General features: G+C 38.5%; 1 protein-coding gene across 4 annotated transcripts in view; it reads left to right on the forward strand.

Annotated features, from left to right (window-relative positions):
- Positions 1 to 729: 729 nt before the first annotated feature.
- GPR155 (G protein-coupled receptor 155) overlaps positions 730 to 20801 on the forward strand; it is a 42337-nt gene continuing 22265 nt past the window's right edge. For 2 of the 4 annotated variants that reach the window (XM_087708885.1, XM_087708905.1), the window contains exons 1-5: positions 1026 to 1166; positions 4230 to 4728; positions 15231 to 15630; positions 17698 to 17863; positions 20567 to 20722. In XM_087708885.1, coding sequence (XP_087565011.1) covers positions 4272 to 4728; positions 15231 to 15630; positions 17698 to 17863; positions 20567 to 20722 — 1179 coding nt within the window. In that variant the 5' untranslated portion in view covers positions 1026 to 1166; positions 4230 to 4271. Of the gene's footprint in view, positions 851 to 1025; positions 1167 to 1740; positions 1762 to 4229; positions 4729 to 15230; positions 15631 to 17697; positions 17864 to 20566; positions 20723 to 20801 lie in introns of those variants that run through there. The other 2 variants (XM_087708891.1, XM_087708900.1) reach the window with 2 other exon arrangements.

Raw genomic sequence — 20801 nt, forward strand, 5'->3', positions numbered from 1 at the left:
TTATATAGTTATATAGTTATATAGTTATATAGTTATATAGTTATATAGTTATATAGTTATATAGTTATATAGTTATAGTTATATAGTTATCTATTTATCAGCACAAATGCAACACAAATATATAGTTATATATATAGTTATATAGAGAGAGTTATATATATAGTTATATATATATATATATATATATATATATATATATATATATATATATATATATATAGTTACATAGTTATATATATATAGTTATATTTATATAGTTATATAGTTATATATATAGTTATATAGTTATATATATATATAGTTATATATAGTTATATATATATATAGTTATATAGTTATATATAGTTATATAGTTATATATATATAGTTATATAGTTTATAGTTATATAGTTATATATATAGTTATATAGTTATATAGATAGATAGATAGATAGATAGATAGATAGATAGATAGATAGATAGATAGATAGATAGATAGACAAACAGACAGACAGACAGACAGACAAATAGAGAGAGGGAGAGGGAGAGAGAGATTGGAAAATAAAAATAATTGTAATAAAAAATAAAAAGGAAAATAAAAATAAAATAGGAACGGCTGGGTATTGAAAAATAAAAAATAATAATCGGAATCGAGGCTAATAGAGCCTAAGACTCCACCATCAAGCAGATCAACGCAGAGACATACTCAAACGCAGCAGCGCTATCTCGCAAGGTTGCAAGCCTGCGCCGCGTCATATGGCAGGGAGCCCCATTCGGGCATGTAGTAGGAATTACTTCCGAGTAAAAGCCCAAGTCTAGGGCCGCGTACAAAAAAGGGACCAGCCGCCCGAGGCCAGGCGGAGACGAAGAGGTAAGCTTTTTTCCCCTGCAGGTAAAAACGGAGCAAATGCAATCGGCAGGTGGGATTGTTAACCCGCTTTCTCCCTCCCACACACGCTTCTGGTGCAGCAAACCGTGCGACCCCCATCGCCATCTTGGCTGTTAAACCCAGACGCGGGGCGGGCTCGCCCAGCCCTGGACCCGCCTCTGCGATGAGCTCACACGCAGCCAGGTTCAGCTCCACGCGAGGGTGCCTCCCGTCAAGACGACAGGTTTCCCCCGCAGGGCCGGAGATGCCCGCTTTGCTTTTGCTCTCGCTGCTGCAGCCCCCGTAGGGGCGAGGGCAGGTAAATCGAGGCAGAGGCGCCCTCGCCTCGAGGACAGCTGCAGGGGGGCGAGAGGCCGGGGAAGGTGAGGGTGACGGGTCGCAGCAGGCTGCAGCTCCCCTCGCCGGGTGCTTGCTGTGGGGAACCGGGAATTGAAGGGGCGCGGGAGGGAAAAGCATTAGCCGGCTTCCCAAGACGAGGCAGTGGGGTGAGGAGGGGCGGCTTCTCCCGCTGGATCACGCTTGGGCTTCTATTCACGGGCTGGACTTTAACCAAAAGGGGGGGCTTGTGGGGCTAACGCGTTGCGGGAGAGGGGTGTGTGCGGGTATTTCGGAGGTTGTTGCCTTGGAAGCCTCTGTTTTCCCCCGGTGGTGGCTAAGAGCAGGGAAAGCGGGGGATGGTGTGAATTTGCTGGGCGCTCTGTGGGAGTCTTGCACTCGCCCGCGCCTGTGCTGCACGTTCAGCATCGGTCGGCAGAGCCGTTCTGGGTGCAAATCGACTCAAACTCGCCACCAAACGCGTTCCTTTTCTTCGTAGACGCCATCCTATTGGCTGCGGGCTGGGCCGCCTCGGATGAGACGGGCGCTTCTCTTGCTACTCGGCGCGGGCGCGGGAGGTGTGTGTGTGTGTGTGTGTGTGTGTTGGGGGGTGGTGGTGTCCCCTTCTGTTGAAGCCCTAACCCTGGACTGGATGCGTTTCTTTTAAAACCAGTCAAACTTTGTAGCGATTTATATGATTATAACTAGCCTTCTGTCTTTCCGGGGTCGGTAAAATGAGGATATAGATTGTTGGGGGGCAATATTTATTTTATTTATTTTATTTATTTATTTAGTTTGTCACTCTGTGCAAGATAACAGGAATAAGAATAAACATGAATAAGAACACAGGAAATCCGTACAAATAAATGGGGACAGTAGTCATGCTCTGAAGTGGTATGTAAAGTCTTAAGTGCTGTTCCTACCCTGTTTCCCCAAAATAATTTTCTTTTGCCCCCCGAAATAAGTGCTTGGCCTTATTTTCGGGGAGGTCTTATTATTTTTGAGGTGCAGGAGGTGGTGAGTGTGGTACCCTCATGGCTGCTGCTGTGTTGCAATATTTTCAGGGGAGGGCTTATTTTAGTGCATGAGCTCAAAAGCCCAATTGGGCTTATTATCCGGAGAGGTTTTAATTTCGGGAAAACAGGGCATTATGTTCAGTGCTTCCAAGCAAGCATTCAGAAAGTCGAAATGTGGGTGCTACTTAAACCAGCATTGATAGCCATTAGAACCCTAGAAAATAAGCCTTCAGGTTAGAAGAAGACTCTATGGTTTTCTTGGCAATGGTTTTTGGAAATAGCTTGCCAAGGAGTGTCCCAAAGTTGGTTTTTCAAGAGGCAGCTGAAAACTTCTGATTTTGTTCAGGTCTCAGTGTGGACAATCAGATGGCAGATGGTTTAGTTGGTTTTATAAAACAGGAAGTTCAAAAATAAGCTGGCTCTTATGTTTCTTTTTTTAAATAGACATCTTAAAGTCTAGAAAGTCCAGTTGCCTCTTGAAAAATCAACTTTGGGACAACCATGACCAGAGAATCTTCATAGGCAACTTGCCAGGTTCTTAATCCTAGGGCTGAGAAAGTGTGAGTGGCCCAAAGTCCACCAAGTAGGCTTTGTACCCACAGTCTTCCAGCTCCTAGTTCACTGCCTTCACTGCATAGAGCTGCTCTCATGATACAAAGGCATTGTGAAATTTGTTTTATACCGGGTGTAAATATCAGAAGAAATTCAGGATTTTAGTTAAAGTGGAGATGATAGATAGATAGATAGATAGATAGATAGATAGATAGATAGATAGATAGATAGATAGATAGATAGATGATAGTGTGTGTGTGTTTGTGTGTTTGTTTGTATGTATTCATTCATCACCCATTGTTGACTCTCCCTTTGGCTTCCCTCTACCTTCCAGAATCTCTTAAACTCAATAAAGGTCAACTGGCCAAAATGACACCATCCTATTGCTATTACTTACTCCTTTCCCTTGTAATTACCCAATGATATAATTGTAATACTAGGTCACCATTGCCTAGTGGTGAACCTCTATGCACGTTTAAGTAAAACTGATGTATCTTCAAAATTATATTTGCATTTTTCCCTCCCCCCCAGGTAGAATTATCAGATGGCAGATGGTTTAGTCGGTTTTCAAAAACAGGAAGTTCAAAAATAAGCTGGCTCTTATGTGTTATTTTTAAAAAAAACTCATCTCCCCAGATGATTGTAAGAGTACACATGTTTTAGCAATGTTACTTCCTGTTGCAAAGATTTCAGTAGCTACCTAAATTAAACCTAAAGTCATTGGATTCCTAAGTGCAATAGGCATCCTAAACAAGGAAAGCAGACATGATCACAATTATTCTGGACTACTATATCACTAGTCCAAACAAAACAGGCCCACTGCTGTATGAAGAGTCCCACTTCTTTTTCTTAGATTTTTATTCTGCCTTTTGGTGTTTTTTTTAAATCAATGTGGATTCGCAATCTTAAAGAAACTCCAGTAATTTCTTTATTTTTAAAATAATTTCTTTATAATTTTATAATACAATAATTTCTTTATAAATTTATATTCCAATTCCTACTTGTTATACAGCCCACACATTTTCTCTAAGAATTTTTAGGTTTTTTTATAAAGAGAAATTCAGGTCTGGCAAAGGTAAATGTAGTGTCTGACTCCAGGGAGGCAGTGCTCAATGTCATTTCCTAGCTGTTGTCGGAAGATGTTTCCATGGTCCTGTGGCCAGAGGCACATGGAGTGTTTTTACCTTCCCATCAAAGTGGTACTACTAATGCTTTCGAATTACTAGGTTGGCAGGTCTACCCAGAAGTAAATTAATCATACTAGTTTGTCTGCAAGCAGTTCAGTTCCTTTCCACCATCCCCCTGCTTTATTTTTTGTTTTCAATAAGAGTCAATGTTCTGTGTCCACTGATAAATATTCAACACAATATGAAAATGGCTTTTGGTTTGACATGTTGGAAGTGTACTAGACAAAAATACAGAATGCAATATCAGCTCAAAATGATTAAAAAAACAACATTACCTTTCTTCTTTTACAGATCAGACTCGACTTTTCAAATTTTGAGAAGGGACGAATAAACATGAATCTTTTTACTCACCTCAACACAAATAATATGTTTTCTGCAACTAATATGTCTGGTCGCAAGTTTGAGGATCAACTGAACTTAAGCAGTAATTCCCCTTCAATGTCAATAAGTAAGCTTTTTCCAGCTTTGTTGCAATGCTTTGGCATTATCCTTTGTGGATACATAGCTGGAAGAGTTAATATAATTACATCAACTCAGGCCAAAGGATTAGGAAATTTTGTCTCCCGCTTTGCACTCCCAGCTTTACTCTTCAAAAATATGGTCTTGCTGAATTTTTCCAATGTGAATTGGTCCTTTCTGTACAGCATCCTGATTGCCAAAGCCTCCGTATTCTTCTTAGTCTGTGCATTAACATTGTTGATAGTCACTCCTGAAAAACGCTTTAGCAAAGCTGGACTCTTTCCTATCTTTGCTACTCAGAGCAACGACTTTGCACTGGGATATCCTATAGGTAAGCATCATTTTATGTTATTGTAACCATAGTGCTTTAGAATCGTATGCATAATACCCATTTCCAAAACACGTATTTGGGGCAGGGGGGGGATTATGTGTGCGTGGAGTTCTAATACAAGACATAAATTAGCAATGTATAACTTTAGGCATAGAGAAGATCTTTTTTGAATCTGGTCCCTTTTTGTACCTGTAGTGCAGTGTTTTAATTTTTGAAAAGAAAATATATTTTGCTCCCAGAAAATATATTGGCCTGATATGGCAAAGATGAGGTGATTTTTTAAAGGTACAGTAAGTGTTTTTAGCCTGTGAAAGCCTTAAGATAAACATTTCATCTAATAAACTGCACCCAAACCCCAATATCTCATTGTAAGAAGTAGTAGATATTGTACTGTAGTTACCCTGTTTCCCTGAATATAAGACCTCCCCAGATAATAAGCCCAATCGGGCTTTTGAGTGCATGCGTTAAATAAGCCCTCCCCTGAAAATATTGCAACACTGCAGCAGCCATAAGGTGACCACGGTCACCACCTCCTGCACCTCAAAAATAATAAGACCTCCCTGAAAATAAGGCCAAGCACTTATTTCGGGGGTCAAAAGAAAATAAGACCCTGTCTTATTTTCGGGAAAACACGGTAGTATTTTGTGTGGAGTCAATCATTATGAATTGTAAGCCATGCTCTGTGACTCATTTGATGAAACTAACCATTATGATTTACTTAATGAACCATTACTGAATAAACAACAGATTAACGATATATAAACTTACGCTCATCATTTGTAAGGAGTGGCACATTAGGCACCCCATTTGGATCTCCAGATACAAAAAAGTAATTCACCTTTTTTATATTGCCTGTTCTTGAAAGCTATACTGATTCACAGAGCTTGCATTTATATACAGTTATTTAATGTTACCTTATGCTGATGCCATTTATAAGAAAATAACAGTTTGAATCCTTAGCTGGAGAAATAAAGCTTAGAGACGCCAGGGTAATACACAAGCAAATATTGGTAAACCAAATTCAGGTGGCTGTCATTAAAAGGTACTTAACAGAATTAAATATAGCTGTGTCCTTTAAGCACCATTAAATCTTAAGTAATGTACCGGTGTATACGTCATTATAAATATGCTGACTAAAGAAACTGTAAGCAGAATGAAGTTTGGGGTTATCATGTAAGGTGCAATTATTTAATAGGGTGATGAAACAGGAAATTTGATATAATTGGTATTTCTAGAGAATGGAAATATTTGTCTTCTTTTTTCCATAATCCTCTTCTGTCTGAGTACAGAAAACGCAGGCAGCAACTATATTTTCATGTAAGTTAACTTATATTCACTGTAAGTTACGACATCTATTGTGATTTTGTTCATCTTAAAATAGAACTACCATCTGTGCAGCAAAAATCTTGGTAGTCACTAGCGGGTAATAAATACTGAAAACTAGTACCTTGCTAGTAACTCATACTCTGGATTTCAATAAAGTGAATGTAGTGTCTCTACTTAAAGTAGACCTGTTGAAGTCAATTGGATGTGTGCCAGATACAATACAAAAATTATTTATAAAGTTCCCATAATTTTCATTCTATGCATTTTTTCCTGTATGCAGATCCTGTGATATCCTTTCTTTATGATTATAAATTGCCACCAAATCAGTGGTGTGATACAGTGATATGGTAGCAAAAAAGTGTTACTATTTACCAGTTTCCAGGAACAGTTTAACATGCTATTTTTGATTTTTATAGCTGTAGACAGGACAATTCTTCCTCTCAAATAAAACCTGACAAGTTAAAATCATTGGACGAGCCCATGCACTATGCCATGGGTTTCAAACTTGCCACATCATGTTGACCTCATGTGACGTTTCGCGTCATTTTTCCCATTAGCGGAGTTGGGGTGGACGTGATGCATTCGGCCGGCGGGCCACCAGCTTGGCACTCCTACACTATACAATTTTTAGAGGAATGTGTACAAGGCATATCTTCTTCTAGTGTGCTGCTACAATTGTATTTTTTTAGGATGCATTATTGTGAGAAAGTTTGGGAAATCTGCTCAAATTTATTTTAATTTATACATATATAGTTAAATGTTCTTTTTTAAAAAAAAACCAGATTGCAATAAAACTGGCAATCTAGTAACTAAGTGCAATAAAATGCAACATATTTTTTTTTTAAAAAGAAATAGAAATACTTTATGACTCTATAGATGTGAAGAACTAGTGAGGGGGTAATAATGTAAGCTCCCAGTCAATTTTCCTCTAAAACCTTAAATATTTATTAGGACTATGAAAAAGTCTTCAGAGGAGCTGTTTCAAGGCCTACAGGAACATCTGTGAAATGCCTCTTTTAGAATCAGTAAGGCAACCTTTTATGTACAAGATTTATCTGGCTACTTTATAAGTTACTCCAATCTGCCTCCACCTGGATATGCAGAGCCACGAGCAACCTAACTAGCCTTTCAGAAGTGATGGTTGACCCTAACAACTCAAAAGAAGAGTTTCACTGATACCCATGTACAGTACATAAGGAAGGGCCTCTTTAGAAGGTTCTACAGAGTCCTTGTCTTTATGCTTCTAGTCAGTTGCTAGCACTGTAGTCCTGAAAAAAACAGGAAGGAGAACTGGTCACATTTCTAACTTTCACCTCTTAATACTGTCCCTTGATCTGGGTTTTTTTTTTATGTGTGCCCTTTTATTTGCACTTCAGATGCTTGCAGTGGGGCAAGAAATGATCAGCATCTCTTAAGGGACTGTATCAGAGATGGGTTGCAAATCCCAGCGCCACCAGTTCGCTTGCACTCATACATGACGCTTCTGCACATGTGCAGAAGCATCTGGGTGGGTGGGTGGATCCTCCCACTGCCGCCACTTAGTTCGCCTGATCCGGGCTAAACCGGGAGCAGCCCATCTTTGGATTGTATTGATTGAAACCTGGTTTCTGTCAATCAGAGCATTGGACATGTTCATTTCAAATCTAGGAAGGTTGATTATAATTGAATTATAGTTAGAGGATAATTGTAGGATTATTACAAAAAAAATCCTAATAATGAAAGCAGCTTAGCAGTAGAACCAGTTGCTTAGAAGTAAGCTTTCCTTTACTGGATATGTTCAGAAGGAGGCTATACAGTCAGCTGTTTAGGATGCTTTCATTTGGATTCATACACTAAGCAGGGTTTAGATTCAGGGGCTTAAATGGCTGTTTCAAGTCTCTTGATTCTATGATCTCATGGACTGTGCCATCATCCTTATGAACAGATGATCAAGGTGAAACTTAAATGTTTTCACCCTTTGTCTCTTATGTCTTTGAACACTTAAGCTGGGTTTTTTTTTTCCTTTTCAGTGTTCGATGCCCCACACGCATGCTCCCTTTTCTGCACTTGGTGTCGAAAAGGTTTGCCATCACTGTTATAAGTCAAGGACTACCTGTATTGACTGGGTGAAATCATTTTCTCTTAGCCGAACCCGCCTCATAGGATTGTTGTGGGGAAAATAGGAGAAGGAAGAAGTACTAAATTCTTATAGGAATTTGCAAACTCCTACCAGATGAATTAGATAGAAGCTGGTATAACTTCTTGGGGCATATCAGAGAGCCAGCATTAAGGTTAGAGAGTTATTCTTGAGAGATTTGGGATTGATCCTATTATCTCTATCGACATGGCCAACAGGGCTAATAAACATTTGAGTTGAAAGCATTCGATGGTCAGGTCATTAGGAAAGATGGTCAAATTGATAATTCATTAAATATTTGCTTGTTAGACTTAAAGATGAAAGACAATGTTACTAAATTTAAAAGCCCAGAACTTATCTAACTCATTATTTTCCTGGCTGGAAAGCATGTTTTGATGACAAGAGATTTTGTGTCAGCTGCTCTATCAGTGTATATGCAAGATTTAATCAATCTCTGTTTATCACTGGGTGTAACATTAAACACAGGCCATTTCATTGAGAGAAAGACCAGAATTATAAAACAAGATTTATCACTGGCTGTAAGATTATACACAGGCCATTTCATTGAGAGAAAGACCAGAGTTATAAAACAAGATTGTCATGAATGGAATGTTATATCATGTTTCAAGCTTGCCTACAAAGGTTCTAAATACATGGAGTTATATAAGTGTTCTCAAAAGAAGCCCATGTCTGATTTTAAAATTCAAAGGTCATTCAATATTGACAAAGGCTTTTAAAACACTTAGGTAAGATCATATCCTTCCTCAGCAAATAGGATTTTTCAATTATTGGTGGGGCAATAATTAAATAAAGCAAATTATCTTGCCAATAAAATATGCAATTGAGGGCCAGTTTGGTATAGTAAATAAAGAGTCTGTGATTTCTAGGCTTCAGTTAGGCACAAAAGTAGCTGGGTGACTGAGCCAGCCCCTTTTCTCTCAGCCCAATCTACATCGCAGCATTGTTGTGGAAAAAATAGGAGACAGGAGTATTAGGTATATTTGCCACCAATCTTCTCCTTCTCCTCCTCCTCCTCCTCCTCCTCCTCCTCCTCCTCCTCCTCCTCCTCCTCCTCCTCCTCCTCCTCCCCCTCCTCCTCCTCCTCCTCCTCATTATTATTATTATACAATTGTATCACAGTGGCCAGTTGTTTCGCCGGATTTGGCATTGGTTACTAGTCGGGCCTCACCCAGGGGCCTAGGACGTCGTAACGTATTTTCGTAATATGCATGCAGATCCAAGCAGTGCAGCTTTTTGCATTTGACTGATGGTGATTTTGTCAATTTTTAACTGTTTTAAATGTAATTCCAGTGCTTTTGGAATAGCACCCAGTGTGCCAATTACCACTGGAATTACCACTGCTGGTTGTTGTTGTTGTTGTTGTTGTTGTTGTTGTTATTATGTGGTTAATCTTTGGTGAGATTCACAGCCTTTGGGGCTGGTTGGTAGCTCAACAGCTTGAGTGCTAACCAAGGACCTAGGGACTGTTAAGGTATTATTATTATTATTATGTGGTTAATCTTTGGTGAGTTTCACAGCCTTTGAGGCTGGTTGGTAACTCAACAGCTCAAGTGCTAACCAAGGTCCTAGGAACTGTTAAGGTAACGTCGGAAGATATAAGTTGTTCCAAGTAGGGTGGTGAATTAATAAATTCAGATCAGCTTTTTTAACAAACAGTTTCAAATCATCCATGTACACCAAGTTTGAAATTTTCAGTGCTTTCTTTGCAAGTTCGTTTCCACAGTTCACCTTCTTCAAAATGGTTGTCAGTGGTAGCATTGAGAGTATAAAAAGTAGGGGTGAAAGGGAATCACCCTGGAAAATGCCTCGTTTAATTTCAACTTCACCCAGTTCTTCTCCATTAGCCATAAGCTTCATTTTCCAGAAGTTCATTGAAGTTTCCATGAATTTTTGTGTGTTGCTGCTGATGCCAAAGATTTTCAGGCATTTCTTGATCCAGCTGTGGGGAACTGAATCAAATGCTTTCTTATAGTCTATCCAAGCCATGAACAGCTTGGTTCCCCTTTTCTTTGAATTCTTTAGGATTAGCTTGTCAATCAGCAGTTGGTCCTTTGTTCCTCTTGAATTTTTGCAGCATCCTTTCTGTTCTACAGGAAGCAAGTCATTTCTTTCCAAGTATCCGTAAATTTGGTTTGCTGTGATACCAGTAAGGAGCTTGTATGTTGTTGGCAAACAGGTGATTGGCCTATAGTTTCCAGGGTCATTTCCTTTTTCTTTATCTTTTTGGATAAAAAATGTCCTTCCAGTTGTCATCCATTCATCATTTTCAGGTGTTTTTAAGATCTGGTTCATTTGGGCTGCCAATCTTTCGTGCATACTTGTAAGTGCCTTTAGCCAGAAACCATATAGCTCATCTGGTCCAGGTGAACTCCAATTCTTCATTTTCTTGACTGCCGTTGCACCATTTCTTTTGTTATTTTCACATCTTCCATTCACATCTTCCACTTTAATAGAATCCTCAACCTGCTTGATCCATTTTGCATTTCGGTTGTGCTTGTTATTTTCCCACAAATTCTTCCAGAATTTTAGAGCTTTCTCTTTATCAGGCTTTTCATTTGTTGTTACTCCATCTCCACTTTCTAAGCTCTTATAAAACTGGTGCTGATTTGCTCTGAACTGTGAGTTTTCCTTGAACTGAGTTACTCTATTATTATTATTATTATTATTATTATTATTATTATTATTATTATTATTATTATTATACAATTGTATCACAGCGGCCAGTTGTTTCGCCGGATTTGGCATTGGTTACTAGTCGGGCCCCACCCAGGGGCCTAGGACGTTGTAACGTATTTTCGTAATATGCGTGCAGATCCAAGCAGTGCGGCTTTTTGCATTTGACTGATGGTGATTTTGTCAATTTTTAACTGTTTTAAATGTAATTCCAGTGCTTTTGGAATAGCACCCAGTGTGCCAATTACCACTGGAATTACCACTGCTGGTTTGTGCCATAGTCGTTGAATTTCAATTTTTAAGTCCTGGTATCTTGCGTTTTTTTCATGTTCCTTCTCGGCGACCCTGCTATCACCTGGTATTGCGATGTCTATGATTGTGACCTTATTTTTCTCAACCAGTGTGATGTCTGGTGTATTATGCGCCAGTATTTTGTCGGTTTGTATACGGAAATCCCACAAGATCTTGACCATCTGATTTTCGGTGACTTTTTCAGGCTGATGTTCCCACCAGTTTGTTGCTGTTTTAATATTATAATTTTTGCACAAATTCCAATGGATCATTTGTGCTACTGAATTGTGCCGCAATTTATAATCAGTCTGCGCGATTTTTTTACAGCAGCTGAGTATGTGATCAACAGTTTCATCAGCTTCTTTGCAAAGTCTGCATTTGGCATCATCAGAGGATTTTTCTATTTTGGCCTTAATGGCATTTGTGCGGATAGCTTGTTCTTGCGCAGCCAGGATTAGTGACTCTGTTTCTTTCTTTAATGTACCTGTTGTTAACCATAACCAAGTTTGTTCACTGTCCACTTTATCTTTTATTTTTTCCAGAAATTGACCATGCAGTGCTTTGTTCTGCCAACTCTCCATTCTTGATTTTATCACATCTTTTCTGTATTCTTGTTTTGTCTGTTGGGCCTTCAGTAGATTTTTGTTCTTTACTTCAATTAATAGATGTTCTTGACTTTCTTTTAAATAATCAGCCAGTGCATGTTTTTCCTCTTCAACTATTTGCTTCACTTGTAATAATCCTCTGCCACCTGATTTTCGGGGCAGATATAGTCTATCAGTATCACCACGTGGATGTAAACTGTAGTGCATTGTCATTAGTTTCCTGGTTTTTCGGTCCAAAAGGTCCAAATCAGCTTGTGTCCAGTTAACTATGCCAGCTGTGTATCTTATAACTGGTATTGCCCAGGTATTTATGGCCCTGATTGTATTTCCACCATTCAATTTAGATTTCAAAATTTTCCTAACTCTGTTGGTGTACTCTCGCCTGACAATAGTTTTTACTTCTCCATGCTTGATGTTATCCAACTGCAGAATGCCTAAGTATTTGTAGGCTTCATTTTCTTTGCATTTAATTAGTTGGCCATTGGGCATTTCAATTCCCTCAGATGCAGTGATTTTGCCCCTTTTTATGGATACAGTGGCGCATTTTTCCATGCCAAACTGCATTGAAATATCGGTGCTGAATACTCGGACTGTATTTGTCAATGATTGGATTTCTATTTCTGACTTTCCATAGAGTTTCAAATCATCCATATATATAGTAAATGCGAAATTTTTTCAGCTTTTTTGGCTGTTTGGTAGCCTAATTTCATTTTTTTTAAGATGATGATGATGATGATGATGATGATGATGATGATTATTATTATTATTATTATTATTATTATTATTATTATTATGTTAATCTTTGGTGAGATTCACAGCCTTTGGGGCTGGTTGGTAGCTCAACAGCTCGAGTCCTAACCAAGGACCTAGGAACTGTTAAGTTGTTGTTGTTGTTGTTGTTGTTGTTGTTGTTATTACTCTATATCTACCCTGTTTCCCCAAAAATAAGACATGGTCTTATTTTCTTTTGATCCCCGAAATAAGCACTTGGCCTTATTTTGGGGGGAGGTCTTATTTTTGAGGTTCAGGAGGCAGTGAGAGTGGTCACTTCATGGCTGCTGCTGTGTTGCAATATTTTCAGAAAGGGTTTTTTTAGGAGAAGGTCTTATTTTAGCCCATGTGCTCAAAAGCCCGATTGGGCTTATTATCTTGGGAGGGCTTATTTTCAGGGAAACAGGTTATATCTATATCTGTCTATCTATATATCTATCTGTATCTATCTATCTATCTATATCTATCTATCTATCTATCTATCTATCTATCTATCTATCTATCTATCTATCTATCTATCTACCTACCTACCTACCTACCTACCTACCTACCTACCTACCTACCCACCCACCCACCCACCCACCCATCTATCTGGGTGAGTGTGTGTGTAACGCCTCAAGCAATTTCAATCAAACTTGGTACCCAGATGACCTACTCCCTGGGGAAAAAAAAATTGTGGGGATAAGACACCTCTAAAATCCCTTGGGGTATGTGTTCTTTTAAGATCCAGCCTTTTGTGCCGTAAAATGGCTTCTCCTGTACAACTCAGTGGAGTTGCCATGGTAACGGCGTCACAGTACTCCACAAGGGGGATCCCTCTGGTAAGGGGGAAAATCCAACATTAGAAATTACGTTTGGTCTGGACATTTCCCCCCCTATAAATAAATACCCAGGCAATGCCAGATTATCAACTAGTTATCTATAAGCAAAGACAGAATAATGATGTTGTTGTAAGTATATACTGTTGCTTCTTTCCATTGTTCAAAATGTCGTCCTAGCTTCTGAAAAAGAGATTGTGCAATAGAAGGCACAACTGATCCAGTGTGAAAAGTATTCCATGTTGTGTTTTGAGTAGTACTCAGACCTTATTAGAAATATTCTGCAATTTTTCTGATATCCCAGAAGAGTATTGAGTTCAAAAACTCCATGTCATATTAAACCTGCTTGCTTCAGGTCCAAAAAATGCTGTTCTGAATTTGAAATAATTATTTTAAGATTGAAATTCTTGCAGAATAGTGTATCATTGGAACACTTCAATTAAATACAGAATAATCAATTTCAAACCCCACAAACACTCAACTTCAAAGTATGAAATATTATGCATTCAAAATGTTCCACGTGTATCTTTATCTGTTCAAGCACATTCAGATCTCAATGTATTTGTTGTTTTGGAAACTGTGATTATTTTAGTTAGGTAATAACCAACTTAATTTTTCTTGTATTGTCATGCAATAGTTTTGCCTGCCAAGCACGTTGGGCTCATACAGTCCTCAATTTGTAGCAGTGACAGTTATGAAACTCATTGATTTGATTTTATGACCTTTTTTGTCAGTGATTAAGTGATGTCGTTAATAAGTGACTGCTGCAGTCAGTAAGCAAATCTGCCATCATTAAGAGACCATTGGTTCACTATGGATGCAGTTTTTCCAAAAACTGGAATTAAATGATGGACAATACAAACATCTATAAGTGCAACCTGGTTGCCAACCTCCTGAAGTTCAGTCACATGACCAAGGGAGGAGAGGAAACTAACTGTCGGGCCTTCAGATCTGGTCATGAGTAGCCCTAGGTATCTTTGTCATCACTTCAAACCAGGGTTGGGTTCCTGCCAGTTCTAACCTCTTCTATAGAAGACGTTCTACAAATCTACAGTGCCGTTTAGAACCAATTCCAGCTCCCTCCCCCCCCCCCTGCCAGTCCGCACATCATCAAGATGAAGAGTGAGAGGAGGAATTCTGGGAGTTGAAGTCCACAAGTCTTAAAGCTGTCAACTTTGAACACCCCTGGGGTGTTTTTTTCTAAAGGGTTAGGGGTGCAACGGTCTTGTAACTTGACAGCTTTAAGACTTGCGTGCTTCAATGCCAGAGTTTCTGAGCCAACATTTTGGTTGCTAAGCAAAAGCGTTGTTAAGTGAGTTTCATCACATGTTACAAATTGGCAATGCCCACCCAGTTACATGGCTGGCAAGCCACTCCCACTCAGTCACATGGCTGGCAAGCCACTCCCACAAAGCAGGCCACACCTACCGAAGAGGTTCTAAAAATTTTTGAAACCCACCACTGCTTCAAACTGTCGCTAAGTGACTGGCTGTAACTCATGGGCTACTTGCGATTTTTATCCGCCATAGCTAGCACAGGGAATTTGTTCACACAAAGAATATAAAAACTAACACAAACTAATGCAGAGGAAAAGCAATAAAGAACAAAAAGAAAAGCAGAAGTGCAAAAAGAAAAATAAATAGAAAAAAGAATTCCAATTTCATTTGCAGGAAATATAAGTACAATTACAAAATATCTTTTAGTCTATGATTACAAAAAAAACCCGTCTCTTTTATCCAGTTTCCCCCCCCCCCCCAATCAAATTTATAAATCATAACTGCATTTTTCCCATTTCATGCAAAAAGTCTACTAGGGGTTTCCAGTCAGCCATAAATATATTATTTTCTCTCTAATCAAATTCTTTTTTCTCTCTCTCTCTAGTTGAAGCTTTGTATCAAAATACATATCCTGAGTATCTCCAGTACATTTACCTGGTTGCACCAATATCACTTATGATGCTTAATCCCTTGGGGTTTATTTTCTGTGAAATCCAGAAATCAAAAGACAATCAGAATCTCTCTCATAGCAAAATGAAGATCATAGGACTCGGGCTTCTTCACGTGTTGCAGAATCCAATTGTGTTTATGGTCTTCATAGGAATTATCTCTAATTACATCCTTAAACAAAAGGTTCCTGAATATTTGGAAAACTTCCTTGACAGTCTTGCCAATTCATTTTCTGGCTCGGCTCTTTTTTACCTGGGTCTCACCATGGTTGGGCAAATAAAGAAACTGACAAGGGGTACATTCGTTGCACTGATTCTTCTCATCACAGCTAAACTGTAAGTTTTTTTTCCTTGGGTTACTTTATGCTTGGAAATTAAATCTTAAATACTCTGTCATGAACTAAAAAAAATAATTTCTAGCGAGTGAGCTGTACCATTTTCTTTCACTTGATGAAAAATTGGTTGCCCCTTTTTATTATGATTGCATTATAGGAATTTAAAATTATTAGATGGTAAGAGTCTTTAAATACTTTGTGCTTCAATTGCAAAATTGAATGCTACAAAATAGTGCTCTTAAAAATGCAGGTAGTCCTTGACTTATGACCACAATTGAGCCACACATTTCTGTTGCTAAGCAAGACAGTTGTTAAGTGAGCTTTGCCCCATTTTACAGTATTTCTTGCCACAGTTGTTAAATGAATCATTGTACAGGGTGTAGTTAAGTTAGTAACATGATTGTTAAGTAAATCTGGCTTCCCCATTGACTTTTCCTGTCAGAACGTCGCAAAAAGTGATCACATGACCCTGGGATTGCAATCGTCATAAATACATGTCAGTTGAAAGCATTCTAATTTTGATCACGTGACCATGGCAATTCTATAACAGTCAGTCATAAGTGCGAAAAATGCTCATAAGTCTTTTTTTTTTCCAGTACTGTTGTAACTTGGAACAGTCACTGTTGTGACTTGGTTGTTGTAATGGTTGTAAGTCAAGGACTATCTGCATTATATTTAGAATTACCGTATTTTTCAGAGTATAAGATGCACCTTTTTTCCTCAAAAAAGAGGCTGAAAATCTGGGTGCGTCTTATGCATTCTTTGCCTCCTGAAGCCCAGCCCCCTTCACCAAAATGGCCGTGCATACCCTTATGGAGGCTTTCAGAGAGCTCCTGGGGGCTGGGGAGGGCAGAAATGAGTGAAAAATGAGCCGATTTTTGCCCCCCCCCAACCCCCAGCAGCACTCTATAAGCCTCCATAAGGCTATGCATGCAAATATTTTTTACAAGAAAAGGGGCCTGTTTTTGTGAAAAATGGGCCGCTTTTTGTTCATTTTTGCCATACAACCCCCCCCCCCCGCAGCACTCTGGAAGGTGTCCCCCCCCCAGGCTCTTCATGCTTTTTTTTTAATGGGCCCATTTTTGCAAAAAAACTGGCTGTTTTGGGGAGGTTTGCAGAGTGCAAAAACATTTTTTTCCTTTTGGAAAACTCTCTAACTGATTGATGAGAATTACATTGATCAAGTGCTGTGCCAGCAGAAACAAAGTCTTAGGTGCTGCAGATTGTCAATGATTTCCTTCTCCTGCAAATGGATAAATACAACTGGAAACATCTACCTACCTACCTACTCTCTCTCTCTCTCTCCCTACCTACCTACTGTATTTCTCTCTCTCGCTCCCTCTATCTACCTACCTATTATCTCTCTCTCCCCTACCTATCTACTGTATTTCTCTCCCTCTCTATTTCTCTCTCTCTATCCCTCTATCTACCAACCTACCTACTCTCTCTCTCTCCCCTACCTACCTACCTACTGTATTTCTCTCTCTTTCTCTCCCTCTCTATCCCTCTATCTACCAACCTACCTACTCTCTCTCTCTCTACCTACCTACTGTATTTCTCTCTCTTTCTCTCCCTCTATCTACCTACCTACTTTTTTAAAAAAATTGCCTCTTCAAAACCTTGTTGTGTCTTATACTGTACTCCAGTGCTTTTTATACTCCGAAAAATACGTTAAGTCTAAATCAGTGATGGTGAACCTATGGCATGCTTACCAGAGGTGGCTCGCAGAGCCCTCTCTGCTGGCATGTGCACCGTTGCCCCAAGTCAGATCTCCATGGGGTTTCCCTATAAACGATGAAACAGAAGCTCACGAAAGAAAAAGATCTTGCCATGTTCCCAGCTTGTCTTTGGGTCTCTGCTGTGCATGTGTGCATGCACGTGCACATGCCTTCGTTCACCTTTCAGTTTGGGCAAGCATGCATACGCAGTTTGGACACTCGGTGTCTAAAAGGTTCACAATCACTGGTCTAAATGTTGACCTGCATAGAGAAAATTCACTGAAAAATAATGTTTAATTTAGGGCCCTAAATTTCCAATTGAGTAACTTATTTTTCTGTCTTTATTCTAGGCTGTTGATGCCCCTTCTATGCAGGGAAATGGTGGAATTGTTAGACAAGAGCCAGAGTTTGATCAACCATACCAGTTTATCCAACTATGCATTTCTCTATGGAGTCTTTCCAACAGCTCCGGGTGTAGCTATATTTGCAACACAGTTTAACATGGAAGTAGAAGTTGTACGTCTCTTAAATATTTCTTTTCCCACATAATTACAGGTGGTCCTTGACTTATGACCGGTTGCTTTAAGAACTATTTGAAATTACAACGAGCCTGGAAGAGGTGCTTTCCAACTCGTAAAGAACTTCTGGCTGTTGTAAAAGGCCATGCCACACCACTGTCATACCCTGCGGTGACATGTCTGCATTTGGGGTGCTTGCTCACCTTTATAACTGGATGCAGCACCCCATGGTTATGTGATTGCAATTCGTAACTTTTTAAAACCGATTTCTAGCAAAAAAAACCCACCCATTTGGATGAATAGGTTCACATGACTGGAGCATTTTCTTAATGACTGCAGTCTTATGACAAAAAATTGTCATAAAATTGGGTCTGGTCATATGGGTGCCTCGCAACCTGAATGCCTTGCAATCAGAAATCAGGTCCCAATTGCAGGTATAAGTCGACTACCTGTAATTTATTTGTGCAAGTTTTACTGGCTTCTTCAAGTTGAGGAAAAATTATAGCATTCTTAATTATTTAGAAAATAAATTAAATATGCTAATGGATGTTTCAGAAGTTTCATGCATTGAAGTTTATTTTTGGAATTAACTGGGTAATGAGTAAAAAGATGGGTAAAAGAACTGATTATTTTCAGAAATTTAGGGGGGGACGGGGACCGCTGTATAGCCTGACACTTAACTAGCATTAAAGTTGATACCTTTCAATACCTTTCAAATTTGCACTTTTCTGTTTAGCTTCAATTGAATCAGATTCATGAGTTGATTCATATTGAAATATTTAACTCTGGAAGCAAAAAGTTCTCAAATAGGAATCTTTTTTTTAAAAAAAACCAGAGGCTTTGTCTGTGCTTTATTGGATTTCCCTTTGGAGGGAGAAAAAGAGAGAGAAATAATGATATAGCATTCCTTATTGTTTAATGAGTTTATTTGTGAAGAAGAAAAGTTCCATTGGAATAGGCTGCTATCACTTTATGCATTCCCATCCCTGTGTTCTCTGACTGTTAATCACACTGTGACAATGCCCGTTTAAGCAGATGTAGCGTAAAACATTTTATTATAGACAACCTTCAGATTTTGACCTCAAAGATTTCAAAGAAAGTATTTTTTTAAATGAATCCTCTGATAAATCTCCCAGAGTAGAACGTTTTCATTTGAGATAAACAGATTCTTAGCATTTTGTCATGAAACACAAAAATATATATTTTCTGGCCATGAATTGTTCAGTGATAGTGCTAATGCTAATGTCATTGCTGCTTTTCTTACCTGCAGAATTTCTGTAGGTCCTGAAATAATGCATAGCTATTAAAAGCTGTAATTCTTAATCTTGATATCCAAATGAAAAAAATATCTCAGGATAATTTTTAAAGAAGTTAAAAGCCACCAGAAATCTCTATTTAAGATGGCACAATCTTCACTTAAATATTTTGGTAGCTTTTTAGGCCAGGAAAAGAAATAAATAATGGTAACCCTTCCTCAAGATTTCAAGAACATCTGTACTTTCTCTGTTTGGTACTAGTTTAAGAGGAAATGGGATGCGTGCAAAAGTGCATTATAGGTCATCCTCAATTTAACAATCATTTGATTAGTGACCAAAGTTGCAAAAGCACTGAAAAAAGTGATTGACTTACTGATCCTTGCACTTATGATGATTGCAACTGGCTTCTCACAAGCAAAGTCAGTGAGGGAAGATGGATTCTTTTAATTACTATGTGATTCACTTAAGAACCACAGGAAATCACTTAACAACCATGGTAAAAATGTCATAACATTGGACACATATCAATTGCCTAACTAAGCAACAGAAATGGTGGTCGTAAATCAAGGAGTACTTGTAAAAATACTGTCCCAGTAAGATAAATGGGAAAAGAAAAATCTCTTTATAATCGGCCCGTGCAATAATGGTTTTGTTCTATAGACTAATATGCTTATCTCTGTAGTAACTCAGAAAGAGGAAGCTGGTACAGAGAATAAACAGTGTTTTAGAAAATATACCCATTTGTTGGGCATGTAATAAAGTATGGAAATGTGCAATCACTTTGATTTGTCTCAGTTATCTTTTTTATTAGTTTATAATATAAAATACAAAAGCAAATGATAGGAAAAATAGGGAAGGGAAAAGGGAAGGGAGAAGTGTAGAAAAGAAAGGAAAAGGCATTGACTTCCGACTCCTTTTGGTGCAGTAGAATAAGATAGTAATATCAAACCTCAACTTTTACCGATTTGATAGATTTGTTATAGAAATGGGTAGTTTATACTATTAAGTAAAACTACCAATTTCTATAACAAATCTATCAAATCGGTAAAACTAAAAATCAACATTTCATTCCCCCCGCCCCAAGCACAAAGTCCAGAAGTGATTTGCAGATAGAAACAAAAGTAATTGTGTTTTTTCTTTTATCAAAATAGTCAATTTAGCCATCTTTGCTAATTCCATCAACTTTTGCAGCCATTGGTCCATTATGGGAATTGTTCTTCCATTTTTGTGCATAAAATAATCTTGCTGCCGTCAACATATATATAACATCAAAGTTCCAAATTTTTCCCAGTAGTCTTTTTCCAGTAAACCCAAAAGCAAAGTTTCTGGTTTTTTCTTTATATTCGCTTTAAGAATATTCTGTATTAGAATATGAATCCCTACTGCAATATTTCTTTACTTTATCACATGTCCCATCATACAGTTACTTTGATTTGTGATTGCAGATAACTTCTGGAATGGTGATCAGTACTTTCGTGTCTGCCCCCATCATGTATGTTTCCGCGTGGCTATTGACCATTCCCTCTATGGATCCAGACAGACTCTCAGCAGCAATTCAGAACGTTAGTTTTGATATTAGCATTGTTAGTCTGGTCTCTCTGGTGAGTAATCACGTTAATCAGAACTGTGCTGTTCGGTGTTTAAAAGACGGGGAGGAAAATGAAAGAATCGATGCTAATA

The sequence above is a fragment of the Thamnophis sirtalis genome, unplaced genomic scaffold (genome assembly GCF_051295495.1).
Source record: "Thamnophis sirtalis isolate CommonGarterSnake01/CBP01778 unplaced genomic scaffold, rThaSir2_p1.2 scaffold_1, whole genome shotgun sequence".
In the NCBI taxonomy this organism is placed as follows: Eukaryota; Metazoa; Chordata; class Lepidosauria; order Squamata; family Natricidae; genus Thamnophis; species Thamnophis sirtalis.